This window comes from Galleria mellonella, unplaced genomic scaffold (genome assembly GCF_026898425.1).
Source record: "Galleria mellonella isolate WM207_F2 unplaced genomic scaffold, CSIRO_AGI_GalMel_v1 utg38, whole genome shotgun sequence".
Lineage (NCBI taxonomy): Eukaryota > Metazoa > Arthropoda > Insecta > Lepidoptera > Pyralidae > Galleria > Galleria mellonella.
In genome coordinates, this window is record NW_026442090.1 from 2925198 (window position 1) to 2940337 (window position 15140).

The 15140-nt window shown below is 33.8% G+C and overlaps 1 protein-coding gene across 3 annotated transcripts in view; it reads right to left on the reverse strand.

Moving 5' to 3' along the window:
• LOC113523063 (transcription factor E2F2) overlaps positions 1-14712 on the reverse strand; it is a 34239-nt gene extending 19527 nt beyond the window's left edge. The window contains exons 1-2 of one of the 3 annotated variants that reach the window (XM_026908929.3): positions 14312-14712; positions 13743-13948 (exon numbers count right to left, since the gene is read on the reverse strand). In XM_026908929.3, the coding sequence (XP_026764730.1) occupies positions 13743-13946 (204 nt within the window). In that variant the 5' untranslated portion in view covers positions 13947-13948; positions 14312-14712. Of the gene's footprint in view, positions 1-1122; positions 1468-13742; positions 13949-14311 lie in introns of those variants that run through there. The other 2 variants (XM_026908930.3, XM_026908931.3) reach the window with 2 other exon arrangements.
• Between the last annotated feature and the right edge of the window lie 428 nt (positions 14713-15140).

A 15140-nucleotide genomic window follows, 5' to 3' on the forward strand; every position in this document is an offset into this window, starting at 1 on the left:
CAGTAGCGATAACGCAACTATCGATATATTTGGTTCACTTTTCCAGAGAGGAAGGTCACTTGCCAATAATATTCTCCAAGAAAAACAATATTTTTTTTTATACAACTTAGAATGGCAAACTAGCTGACGGGCCACCCGATGGAAAATGGTAACCGTCGCCTATAGACATGAACAGTAACATGGACATATAAGAGCATACTGGAAAATATATTTTACGACAAATATTCATATATGAATAAATGAACATTAAATATATTGATTATTAAATTATCTAAAACAACAAAATTTTCTAGTAGAAAGCAAAGGAATCCAATTGATCTTATTAAGACAAAAAATTCAGCTGACAACCATTTATACCCTTAAAAAACATCTACCTGCTATAGGGTAGGTCAAATGGCCAGTAAGTACTCGTATACCTGATACGTATTCAATTTTAAACTATTCAGGCCTACATTCAATTGTCCTTCTCACTCTCACATCGAGAAAGCGATATGACACTGGGTTGAAGGTTGGTTATAGATAACAAACCAATTTTTCCAAAAATAAAACCAATTAGAAAAGAATTGGTTTTAAATGAATTCAATCAATTTGATATATTAATAGTATATACCCATTGACAATGTTAAAAATAGTGATATTTGCTTTATGACATATTACGTCGTTTTGCAATAACATCAGGTATATATATAATCCCATGTTAAGTACTCTTTTATCTAGTATTAAATTACAAACATAGGAAACAAAATGGAAATTGAACCCATAATTACTCGTATTATAAACACTAAATCAAAAATATATATCTGCAACTTTGTACTTCATATTTTGCTTATCATTGTAAAATCAGTCTAAAGAATGCATGCAAGAAAATTACGTTTAGAACATTTTAAAAGAACTTCAATAAATACATAACACCCACCGGTAACGCACATTTGATGCGGAGTCGTTTATAAAGCCAAGTGAATGTTAAACAATTCATTACAGATTAATATCAACGAATACATATTTTTGAGGTTAATTTTACGTACTGACATATACATTTCAAAACATTATCTCCACAAAATATATTACACAATTACTCAAATTAAATTCTCTTAAAAAATTACGAATTTTTTTCATACTCACCAAGCAATACACATAAAGTACCACTTGTAAATATAACTAAAATAATAGAGAAAAAAAACACACACACCCCCATGATCCAAGTACACGGAACACAACTGTAGTTGACGAATGTTAATTATCAGTTTCACATCAAATTTTTAGTAAATATGTCAATGGATACACTGGCGGTGACATTATAATAATTCCAACATTATTATTACCCACTGTTCTTTGACAAAATTTGACACTCAGACTTGACACAAAGTAAGTCATAACTAATCTCCTCTATCAATTGAGATAGCACTGTGCAACTCATTTTTACTCAACACACTTCATTACTTTGAATCGTTGTTCTAATTATAACGATACATTGACCTCGAATTATCAACTAAAACTGCGAGATCGCACTATTTTTTTTGTAGAAAAACAATTTTTATTTGACACTATTTAAAATTAAAGTGCAGAGAGTAAGATGCACGAAGCATTTTCAATAAGCCGATGCAACAAATTCAATTTCGACATCCAGCGCGGGGCCAAAGCCCCCAAAAGGAAGTGTGTGGGGAGGGTACCGTACCAACAATACATGACATAAATTAGAATCAACACAAAAGCCGCCGAGCTCTCGGAAGGGACCTCTAGCGAAAGAATGGCAATTTCTTATCTCAAAGTTTGTGCTATTATTAATAGTGAACTCGGCACTATTGTTAATCTGGCGAGCCGTGGGTCCCGCGCCTTTTTGTGCGCATGTGTAAACCCGTACGGCATCTAAATCAGAGCAGATGTGCCTTTAAAGTTTGACATCTAAGTAGATAAAACGTATACGTTATCCCTTGCGTTAACTACTTACATTATTAACATAATCAATTTAGCCCTTCGTGGGACGCGGGCAATAATTTGCAACCGACGCCGACGGCGAGCACGTAGGGAAGTTTATTCAATAGACTTTTTCTATTTACTTTATCATATGTACATATAATTAACCACTGTTGTTACAATAAGCCTGATAATTTCACCAAATGGGGTACTTATTATTAAACGTGCGCCCATTACAAGACTACGCGAATAGGACAATGACTTTGTGCAATAAAAATGTAGAAGCAGGAAACATGTACCTGGCCACATGACCCATGGTGGTTGAGACACATGGCGATGGGTGAATGCCACTCGACGTTTGACAAACTGCTAACATATGGGAACCAACTACATACACTTGCCTCCAGTTATTTTTAGTATGTACTACAACAACCAAAACAAAAAGCATAAGGTTCTGCCTCCAGCTGACATGTCTGAAAAGACATTCAGAGTTTCTGACCTAAAAATCCCGTGTGGGACCATGACAATAAAACTTTGTTATAAAATAAAACTAATTATGAAAGTCTTATTTTAGGTATATTTTCTAATTTAGAAAATGGTGGTGGGTACTACTACGAGGGCAGTTTAGACAAGTTTGAAACACTCCCATCGTGCCAAATTCCTTGTTAAAATATATATACATACATATTACTTCTATACTGTCCCCGTGGATCTACGTAATTACACACTAGCTAGATACGTAAATACTGGATAGTCGTGTGCGTTTAAATTTCTACAACCAAATAATAAAGCTATTTGTATTTATTTCAGAAGAATAACTGCGTTTGTTGAAAAACACACAAGACTGCCTGAATTCTTAATAACATTATTTGTAAATAGAACTTGTCTGTACTGTAAATTTCAGCAGGTACATTAAATTAGAAGTTTTCATTGAAACTGGAGATTTAAAGATTGGAACCCCGAAAAACCGGATACCGGATGCAGTTCCGGCTTCACTAACGGTTTACCAGATCCGGTGATGCCAATTTTTGACAAAATAATCGTGTTGTTGCATAAGTATGTACTTTAAATGCGTGACGAGTATGTATGCCTGCGAATCGTACGATTCTGAACCTCCCCCAAAATACTTAGTTTAAGACCAAATATTTATTTATGAGATAAAATTACTCATTAGATTTTAAAAATTCTATCGCCTATAGAAAACTACATTATCAGCGAATAAGCATAATATCATTTCCAAAAATTCTATCTATCTATGCGAAGCGGGACCGGGTTCCTTGTATGTTTATATTTTTATAAACTACCTATGTAATACACTCACTTAATTATATAATATATAATAAACGAAACGAAAAAGGGAAAATTATCCTGATTTGACCAATTCGGCCAGGCAGCCGAATACGGTCAGAATTACGTCAATCCGGCAGAATTCGGCCGGATCCGGTATGGTATAGATTGAAAATTACATTGGATTGCAATCTCTAATTTAAATCAATGCAATTAGCAAAAAATAAATTCAAAATAACATTTATAGTTCGGAAATATTATTGATATGAGATTTTCCTTTTTTTTTCCAGAGAACAAACCAAAATAACAAACCGACAACTTAACAATGGTTTCCAACTTATATATTTTTCAAAGATTAGGTTACTTACTAAATGGTGGAAAACTAAAATCATGAGTAATAAACTCAAACAGGAATTTTAAATATGAATAATATCATAATAGCCAGTAACAATGCAAATTCGCCCTAAGATTTCACCCAAAAATAGTATTTAAAAGGTTTGTGCATAGACGAAACTCCCTAACAACAACCGAAACTTGCAAACGTCCCTCGTTTAGTAAAACAGTTATGGAACAATGGGGATAGAAAAGTGTATGCTTATGTTACACACATTCCCCTCTCGCATATTCTAATGCGAATGAGACGGATTCATTCATAATTTATGTGCGCGACAGAGACAGTAAAACATGAGTAACTCCAGCGAAACCACGAGTAGCCTAAACTGGGTGACAGTACAACTGTTATGGGCAAACGAGCTTGAAATCGTCCCTAATAACGAATATGAGCGCCATTAAAAAACTCAGTACTGACTAAACAAACTGTACGCTACGGCCAACAGAGCCAATGTGGTTACGCCCCCTTTTTTTCAGAATACAATATTTGGAATGGATCGATTAATTTTTAAATGATGATTTTAGACCTCTGCTGCTTCACCCATATTCTGAATAACTCTTAAACCTATTAACAAGCAAGTTCACTTCCTAGGACAATGAAAACTATATCTATAGTTAACTAGATAAACCAACAAAATTTTAACAGGACGTACCGGATCTATACATTCTTACCGGCATAAAATTAAACCTATCTTTTAAGTTGGAAGAAACAGTAAACATTTACAGAGTTTCTTTAGAATCGGTGTTGTTATTTATAAAATTAGCGTGATCGAACATTATGGCACTAGATTTTTATATATTAAGACTAAGATATTGTAGTAGAATATCGTCAATTCAATATCTCCTTGCCTTGCGCCAGTTTCATCTCAAGTCAAACCGATAAACGTCAAACGAAAAGGTGTATCGCGTCGCGAAGTTAACTTCCGGCGTCGGTTACATTTGCCTACATTTAGGGAGCGCGCGATGAGGCAATCGTATTAACGCATGTTATTATTGCGTGGCTACGTAATTTATGTTGTTGTAATATTATTTGTCCTAAAAATAATAATCACTAGAAGAAATAGACATTCTGAATGTTTTTTATATACAATAACTAACAGTCAACCTGCTGAAAAATGATAGCCGCTGCTTAAAAACGAGCAAAATGTACATTTTGCTCTGCAAATAAAAACAAACAAACAAATAACCTATTTAAAAAAATTATTATAGCAGTGTCCCTCGGGATGATGATTGTAATGATACCGCCTTTAAAAATTATGGGGGATTAAAGCTATATACATACATGAACTCTGAAAACATTACACTCCTTTTTTGGGCCACCGTATAATAAACATGCAACACACCATGGAGTTTCACCGTGTGGTTCCGGCATAGAATAGGCCACCCCTTTCTTTCCCGTGAGTAAGAGGCGACTAAGGAAACATAATAGTCGAGGGATAGGCAGCAGTGTCGCTCTTAAAACATCTCCAAAACCTAATTGCAGTTGCCAATACACCTGCCAATTGTAGCTACTACTGGTAAAACCCTCCAAAGGGAGGATTATGTTCAGCAGTGGACAGTTAAAGGCTGGTATGATGATGACACCATGGACCTCACAAAATGTAGTAGCGTTTAATCAAAGGCACACCTCATTGTATATAGGCACAATCTCATTGTTAATGATGTCTCAAATAATTATATGCCCTAGTAACTACAAAACAAAGTACTTTAACAACAAATTTGCCACCAGAATAACGTTAATAGTACAGGTTTCACCAAAATAAAAGGAATGTGATCGACATATAGTTCAATTTGTTGCAGCAGATTACAAAAATAAATATATTCTAATCTTGAACAGGACAAATTCGTAAACTATTGGTAAAAACACAAGTCGAGAATAGACAATCATTACAGTAAAAACGTTGAAAGGTCAAGTCATTAAATATTTTAGTGATGATATGAAGGTTACACTACAGAACATTTTTAGTATCTTTATGTTATTAGAAATGACAAATAAACTGACGGTTATCAAATGGAAAGTAGTACCTCGTCTTTAGACAATAACAATATCTATATATATATTTTTTATATAACTTAGAATGGCAAACAAGCTAACGGTCCACCTGATGGAAAGTGGTAACCGTCGCCTATAGACATGAACAGTACCATGAACATAACAGAGTATACTGTTTCGCCCATGATACCCTCCATGCGTTGCCATTCCTGAGGACTCAGATGTTATTCCTCTGTACCCTGTAAATTCACGCCATATCCCACCCTTCAAACGTATAGACTTCACAGAAAAAATACACTTTGACGTCAGTGTACAACACTTAATGCGTTGCCGTTCTGGAATGTACTATGCTGTTATGATTTAATTTAATTGCAATATCCAAAAACAAATGGTCAAACAGTCACACAGTCATGCAAGCAAAACTGCTTATGCACTTATGGAAATAATTTTAAACCATCACCTTGTGTCTCCCTGTGTTATCTCTCTGTGGGATGCATAATCTTAACTGCTATATTTATAGAAAGAAAAACAAAACAAACAACAATATAGGATGACTTGAGGGACAATTGAACGACTCTTGGGACTTATTAATACTCAATACTTCGGAGAAGTGGTGCATAAATAACCAAACATTTTGAAAATCACACTAGACGGAATATCAAGCCCAACACCGGGCGACTAGAGATCGGCTAACGTTGCGCGAGTTTATTACAAATACGACTACTAATTATTCAACTGAGCAATTCATTGAAATTATTCATAACTATATATCTAAAAATCATTCCACTACTAATTGTATTTATTCTCTATACTGCTTCTACTAATCGCCAAAATCATTCATTAGTAATTGTTCATGCACGAGTTGGTACGAAAATATCCGAGTCGAGCCGATCACTTGAAAGATTTTTTTAATTTGGTAATAGCTTATAATGTTGCATAATTAGTACATTTAATAAAAAAAAAATTCAACTTTTGGTACTCATCAGGTTTAAAAAGAATAGGGAATGAATTTAATTGAACAGTAAAGTAGATTAAATACTATTTATCAAAGATGTTAGAAGTAACCACCGTTTTTTTTGTCGTCGTCGTAGTACAGGGGTTGTTTTCATTAATAATCGTTTAGTTCGAATTAGCAAAATTATTCCCTTAAAAAAATTAGTACATTACATTACAAAATTAGAAATTATTAATTATTCAAATAAAGAATCATTCGGATTTGCGCACCGTTAGGGCCAGATCTCATCACAAATACTATGCAGAGCCCAAATACATACAATATACTCACGATCCTCAGCAGGAAAGGAACTGTATAGTTGAAGGCTCTACGATTGTCCGAGCATCAAGTTGACCTTTGGAATAGTTATGATACGAATATCGTAGATACATGCTAACGTTATTGAAAGTTAAACAGAAAGCAAAATTAGACAAGCGAGGAAATTGAAACACATCAAATTCAAAGAAAGAACTGCGCAGAGTATTATTGAATAGTGGTAATTGCCCTATAATATAGATTGCAGAGCACACCTACAAAGTTCATGCTTCTTTTTCAGTGGTTAAAAGTTTGTGTACTAAATATTTGTTTTTCGTGAAAAAAAAAAAAAACTTATCTCCTACTCTATCACTCAGATTTCAGGTGGTTCAATCCAAACGTAACAACTGACATTCTGCCCCATGTAGAGATTCAATAAGAACATAATGTCTCTTTTTAATCAAGTATTTGTAAAAATAACGGAAATAAATAGCAATACAAGGAAAAGAAAATACGAAATACAACTTTATATTAAGCCGCATAGCCAGACTGGTAATAACATACAATTAGTAAAGTGTTACAGGCATTTCACCATAAGATGAGAACATATTTATTGTTACCACTACCCAACAAGTTTACCATTCCAAGGCATATACAAAATTGAATTAATTTGAACTACCACGCATACAAAATTTGTTGTACTCGTGCAGCTAGTCCTAATATAAAAGTTTTTAAACATATTTAGATATATGTTACTCAATCACAATAATAAACTGGTAAAACTTACTCTTGAACCTAACATCGATGTCAATCCAATCTAACACCAATTACAATTTTGTACTACGCTCTTGAAATAACAATTAGGAATTAAGTTAAAACTGTGATCAGTTTGCATTGACAAGTTACACTAATATGCATCTGCCAGAACAGTGTGGAACTACTATGTCTCTAGTATTCGAAAGTGTGAAACGTTTCAATTCCAATATCAATCTATTTAAATTTATTTCAAGAGTAACCGATTTAATTACATTTTTGTGTTTTAAAATTTAATACACCACAGATACAGCACTAGATTAACTGCTAAGATACTTTCATTCTGATTTACATCGGGGAATGGCGCGTGTTAAAGCTTAAATAAAATGGACAATTTTAAAATCTGTACTTCAAAAGGACACCCCATTTTGACGATGACCTAATTTTTTTTTCCAGTAATCCCTCATACAAAACCCGTCACCCCTAAATCCCTTGGCGTACACATCACTTGAACGAACAAGTAGCAATAGCAGTACTAAACCCATAAATATATCATTTGACTTTTAAAATCTATATGGGCCTGGCATGGAAATAGATAAAACTCATGTCAAATGCCACGATGACGATGCCAAATTTTAATGAATCTCCATATTGCGACGTAGTGCCTACAATGAGGGGAAAGGGATTGTTAGTAATGGAGACTTAGAATCCCATTGCTAACAATATACCTAACCAGGTCGAACTCCACGCGGTTCTCCTGGAAACTATCATGGTTAATTCCTGATGAATTCATCATGATGAGCTAACTGGTCTGTTTTCATTTTCACCGATCACCTTTCACTGATGCCCCGCCAGCATATATCTTTAGCACAGGCGGGGTTACCATTCCATTTTCACCTAGCAAAAAAAGTGCCTACAATGTGCCATCATCACCCTTCATCCCCGAGATATCGTAAGAGGAAACTAAAGAAATAAAGCACAATCGAGTTTTTCATCTCGATGAAGGAAACCCTATATAACTTCAGTTACCAAGATGCGGAGGGGAAAGGGATTGTTAGTAATGGAGACTAAGAATCCCACTGCTAGCAATATACCCAAACAGGTCGACCTCTTCGCGGTTCGCTCTGAAAACTGTCATGATTGATTCCTGATGAATTCATCATGATGGGCTAACTGGCCTATTTTCATCCTCATCGATCACCCTTCACTGGTGCCCCGCCAGCGTATCCCGTTAGCGCAAGCGGTACCATACCATTTTCATTCAATAAAAAAAAAGTTACCAAAATGCCTAAGCAGCTTGGCTTAGGATAGTCTCAAATATTGAGATGGGGACAATAAGTGAGATTTGTATCAGGTTACCCCTTTCCATCAGGTGTGTTTCGTTAGCTTGTTTGCCATTGAACTTACGTAAGAAAAATAGTTTTTTTTATATATATATATATATATATATATATATATATATATATATATATATATATATATATATATATATATATATATATATATATATATATATATATATATATATATATGTGTGTGTGTGTGTGTTGTATGTATGTATATATATATTTTTTTTTCTAATATTAATTTTAATGTTCTGTTATAAATAAAAAAGAGACTTAGATACCTCTTGGCAACTCATCCGATCGTCATGAAATTTAGTAAACACGACGGAGGTGTTTAGCATTTTAATCTATATTATGATTTTGTAGTCACTTGCAAATTTTATAAATATGTGAGTATGATACATCTATTCCAGTCGCGTGTATAAATAAATAAAAGCATTTTATAATAACAATGTAAATAAATACAAGTATTGTAATTAATATCATATAAATTTAATTAACATGTTTACCGAAAGATGAAACCCAGAACCCGACACGGTGGGTGCACTACTTGGTTAGATAATCATCAATGTTTTGTATTTATTCCTCTACTTATTAATTTCCAATGTGAAAGTTTATAAATGTTTGGATATCTATTCCCCAATTATAACCTAATTACTGATTGCATTTTAATGAAATCTGGTATATAAATGCACCCACTCAATCCTAAATTAAACAAGGTACGTATATCCTCATTTACTCAAGAATAACCGCAGGTTGCAAGTAGATTACTGTATGATCACTTCTTGACTTTCTCTCAAACTTCCATCACAAACACCACGATTCTCTTATGATGCTTTCCGCAAATATGACAGAAATGTGACCAACCGTTCGAAAATTGCACTGCGTTCGCTACAAACACACATTTGAATGTATACACGTCATCTGTTTATGTAACAGTGACAAACAACCATGGATCACGATGTTTCTGTATTTTGTGTCTGGGGCGTGGCTCAAGATAGGATAACCCGTGCTAAAATAAACCAGAAAATGAACATTTGTGGACACAAACCAGAACATCCAAACCCGAATTAATCGGAAATCAAATACGCAACCTCAGGCAATGCAACATGTCTAAAACTATGTCACAGAGATAATCATCAGGTATTATAATAGAGAAAAATACAGATTAATATAAATATTAGAGCAAGCATGTGATGATGACATTCGTAGGACAGACAAGTCGTAAGAAAGGAAGAGATGTGATGTAGACTACAAGCCTCCCGCTCCAGGCCATTCCTCTGGGTGACATTTGGGCGGGTGGTCGTGTAAGTCGCATTGTGACATATTATTGTTTATTATTTCCTACACCCACCTACCATACCAGGAAGACAGCATAAATATTGGCGAAATTTTGCCCCAAACTTAATACTTCAAATTATTACAAGCGGGCGGTCTCTAGTATAATTGTTAAGCCGTATAGGGGGAAAAGGATTGTTAGTAATGGGGTAAACTGCCCCATTACTAGCAATATACACTATTAGGTCAACCTTCACGCGGTTCCTTCTGGCAAATATTGTGATTAATAATTGTTGAATTAGGACTTGCTTCATCCTCGCCTATCATCCCTCACGGGTACCCCGGCGGTGTATTATCATAACGCAGGCATCGCTAAATCGCTTTGTATGTGGCGCCCTCTAAGTCAACAGTTTCTAATTCACCTTTCGTTGTATATGAATGTCACTGTTACAAGTTTATCAGACGGCGGCCTTACATGCACTTCAAGCTCGAAACACATATTTCTATAAATTAATACAACATGTTTTTATTAATTTATAGAAATATGTGTTAATTTCTTCACAGTGAAATAACTACTATATTTTTCAGGAGAAACCACATTTAAATTGCAAGCAATAGGACCACAAATCCTCATTAATGGGGGAAAGGGATTGTTAGTATTGGGGTCTAATTATTATTATTATATACCCTTCTCAGGTAGACTTCCGCATGGTTCCGCCTGGAAACCATCATGGTTAATTTCTAATAAATTTGTCACGATAGGCTAATTGGACTATCTTCAGCCTCGCCTATATTCATTCACTGCTGCCCCTCCAGTACCCCAATAGCGCAGGAAGGTTTAATATTTCATTATCACCCTATAAAAATGTTACTAAATATCCTTCCATCCCGTAGACTAAATTTGCCTGTACGAGGACGCCACTCAAGAACCTACTAATCTTCGCTGCTGCCATATTAAGTTACAAGAATGTAATAAAAAAGCCCAGTACGTGAACAAACTCAACTCCAATGATATTTATGGTCACATAATATCATACTGTTCTGTCTTGGCTATTATTATCCTACCTACTGCTGAATATACCTACTAAACAAATAGAAAAGCCATAAAATTGGGTAATGGTGTCGATATGTTATCTATACTAATATAAAGAGAAAAGATTGTTTATTTGTAATGAATAAACTCAAAACTACTAAATCGATTTAAAAAAAAATCCCAACTATAGAAAACTACATTAACAAAAAGTAACATAGGCAACATTATTTTCGAAAATTCTATCTACTCGTGCTAAGCCGGGCCGGATCCCTAGCTACATCATAAAACTACCGACTAAAATTCTCTATTACTTAAGTGCAAATTGCTCACAACAGTTGTACCATAATATACAAATATTACACATTTTTTATCAACTACTTATAAAAAGTGGATTTTCTAATCTCTCCATGCATATATTTTGTCAGTTGCTATTTTCTCAAAGTCCACTAGATCAACTTTTATAATTATTTTACAAATTCTTCTTAGAAGAGTTTTATTTTTTCATATGTGTAGATATCAATGCTAATTGTACTGTGAATTTATTTATGTACTCACAAAATGAAATTAATAAATCACAAAATCCATCTAAATCAATTTAGTTAGTTATGAATGATTGTGTAATAAATGACTAAATGTTTAATCTACATATTTGTATGATTTACAATTCATATTTACAAGAATTAAAAAGTAAAAACATTTGTTCTTTTTAGCACAAGAACAAATTTATAAACCCTAAACTTCAATCAAGTCTGTAGTTAATTGCTTAAACACTACTCACACATTTTTAACCTCAACGAAAAGAAAACCGGCTAAATTAAACTAACAATAAATATAATTAAAAGAATATAAATAAGTAAATTAAAAAAACAAATCGGTTTTGGGCTTTCCCATATATGACCCAATATTTTTTCCATATGTTTGTTAAACTTTAGTATACAGTGCAGAAACACATCACTCATATACATACTATATGTATATAAAAATTCAATTGAAATTAAAATATAAATTTAGAATAAAATTAGAAATAATATCATTATAATAAAAACATAGTAAATATTGACAAAAAATATTAGCACTAGGCACTTTATCCTTATCCTCTGAAAAATGATATTATCTTAGTTGAAAATAAAACTCAAGTTTACGTATTAGGATTGCCATACTATATATAATATATAAAAAAAATAAACAAAAAAATTACATAACCTCCACACAGTTTGCATACAAAATCCTTACCTCTTACTGCCTCTACTGTTCAACCAATATTAATGAAATTTAGCAATCAGCATACACATCGTTTTGGGATTGAGATTAACACAGACTACTTAAACAATCAAAATATAACCCTGTCATGCAGACAAACATGTGAGTAAAAACTAGTCAAAAATTAAATTAAATGGGTAATACATCATTATACTTTAATAATATTTTGAATGAAATCAGACCAAAAAAAAAAACAATACAAAATATAGCATACCAAATTTCTGTGTTTATATTTCCCTTAGGTTGACTGAGAGTACTTTACTAAGCTTTATCTAAATAATTAAAAATGTGTTGCATTATATTATCTCATGTTAATATTAAATTAGAAATAGTAAAATCTAAACATTGCCTCACAAATTCATATTCAGTAATTATAATGCATTTTTTTATTAAATCCAAGTGTTATTGTGCCCCACTGCCCACAAGACATCCAGATTATACTGTTATAACACCCTGGTAATGTCTTAGAAAAGGACAAAAGTGGTAGATATATCTATTACTAAATTTTTAAAGTTTCATCAAGTGCTACGAATCAACAGTATAAACATAACAAAATAGTAAATTGAGGAGCATATATTCAAATATAACTATTATGCATGCCATCACCAACCTTACTTGATGACATACTGTCATTCATAGACCCTACCTTAAAACAAACCCACCTTTCCTAATAGAGACACAGGTCGATATAAGATCGATTTTTGTGATCACATTACTGTAATGTGCAATAAAATAATACCATTCCAGTGAGCAACACTTGATAGATATTATACAAATTATATTCTAATATGAAACATTTCCTATTTTCACTATTGGTTAAGACAGAAAACTACAGATTAGCAGACTAAACATGTAAATACAATTTGAAACAGTTCAATGCGAATCAATTAGAAATTTACCACCCAAAATTGTACCATATTTTACAAGAGAAAATTAACATTAATTTGTCACTAAAACATCCAGTTTAATATAAATTATCACACTTACATTAAATTACAACATTAGAGTACACACCTAAGCTGTTTACATAAGCCACATGTGAAGTAATAATTTCACTAAAACTCTTATTGGCAATTCCCTTATAGCTCACCTTTAAGGAAATTTAACATATGATATTAAAAATATTGATCTAAAAATATCAATAATATAATTGCATAGCTTACTGTGGAACACCTAAAATCCTACAACTCACACTATATACTTTTCAGTTACACCTAAAGATATAGTGAAATATCGTACCTCTGATGTCTTAGGCGGTGTCGAGGGCGCCTCCCGTATGATCTGGTGCTGAGGTGTAGCGCCATAACCATGATCTAGCAGGTGGTAACTGATGGGCTGACTCGGGCTATCGTCTAATAGCGTCGTCTTTGATGGAGACACCCCAGCTCGTACCACCACCTCGGCCTCTCCCTCCGCCGGCCCTCGCTTCACCCCCCTCGGCATCGCTGTTAATCAACACGAATATAACACAAAAATACATTTAACATCTAATATTTCCATAACTAGTAGTCGTAATCATCACAATTTAATTAGTAAAGAGGTTAGGGGCGCCGCGCGCGCGGATATCACAGGTAAGAAGCCTCCAAACCGAAGCGGGTCGATAACAAATTTATTGAACTCTATATAATTTAAAAGGTCTCTAATGATGCCTGCATTTATCCACTTTCGCTTACGTCACTTTTTTCAACGACATTTCCCCAAAAATATCGACAATCTAGCGGTAATTCATTGGCATAACCGCATCATACACTATGGAGTTTGAACAAGAATTATAAACCAATTATCCAATATGAAATCATAATACTTACGAAAGGTGTAAGCGAACGATATAAGAATTTATAACCATAAAACCACATTAATGTTTTCAACGCAAACGCTACATTATCAAGTACTCAAAATAAAATGTCCGCCGCTTTGTTGGTCCTGACTTCCCGAGTGAACTCGTGGACATCAAGACGCTCAATAAATTTTAGTTATAATTCACTGTCTATAATCTAGACATTTTCAACTAATCACTGACTACTTCACTATTATAGAAAACAATTTATAAGTCCTAGTGCACATTTTATATTAAATTATTGATAAAAATGCGGAGCAATGGAACGGCGACAGGAAGCTTTTCAGAACATCTGGCTTGCAAGCGACGTAGCAGTGGCGCGAACTACGTGCGCAAGCGCGAAGCGACCTAGCAAGCAACCCCTAGCGGACGCCGCTATCCAAATCCGCCCCTCGCCCAAGAAGCCATAAAAAATATAACGAATTTTTGAAATTTCGTTGAACGACCGGTTTGAGAAGAAACTTGGCGTCAACGCCTCTCTGCGCAAATGCGCGTAATGTTTTCATGTTTACTTAAATACTATTAATATGATTTAAATTTTTATTACAATAAGATTAAATTAGATATTTCCCCTAATTTATGACCATTATAATAAGCACGTATATAATCGTATATGGATTTAATTGTAATTATTATTATTCAATTTATTGCTCTTGAAACTTGAGTAGGTATCGTGCCTTGTGTTTGAGCGCAATCTTCTACGCCAACATTAGATAACACCTAGTACTTCTTCGTATAATGAAGAATAGCTACCTACCTAGGTATCACCACTTATATCCCCAGGACGTAGACTTTATAGC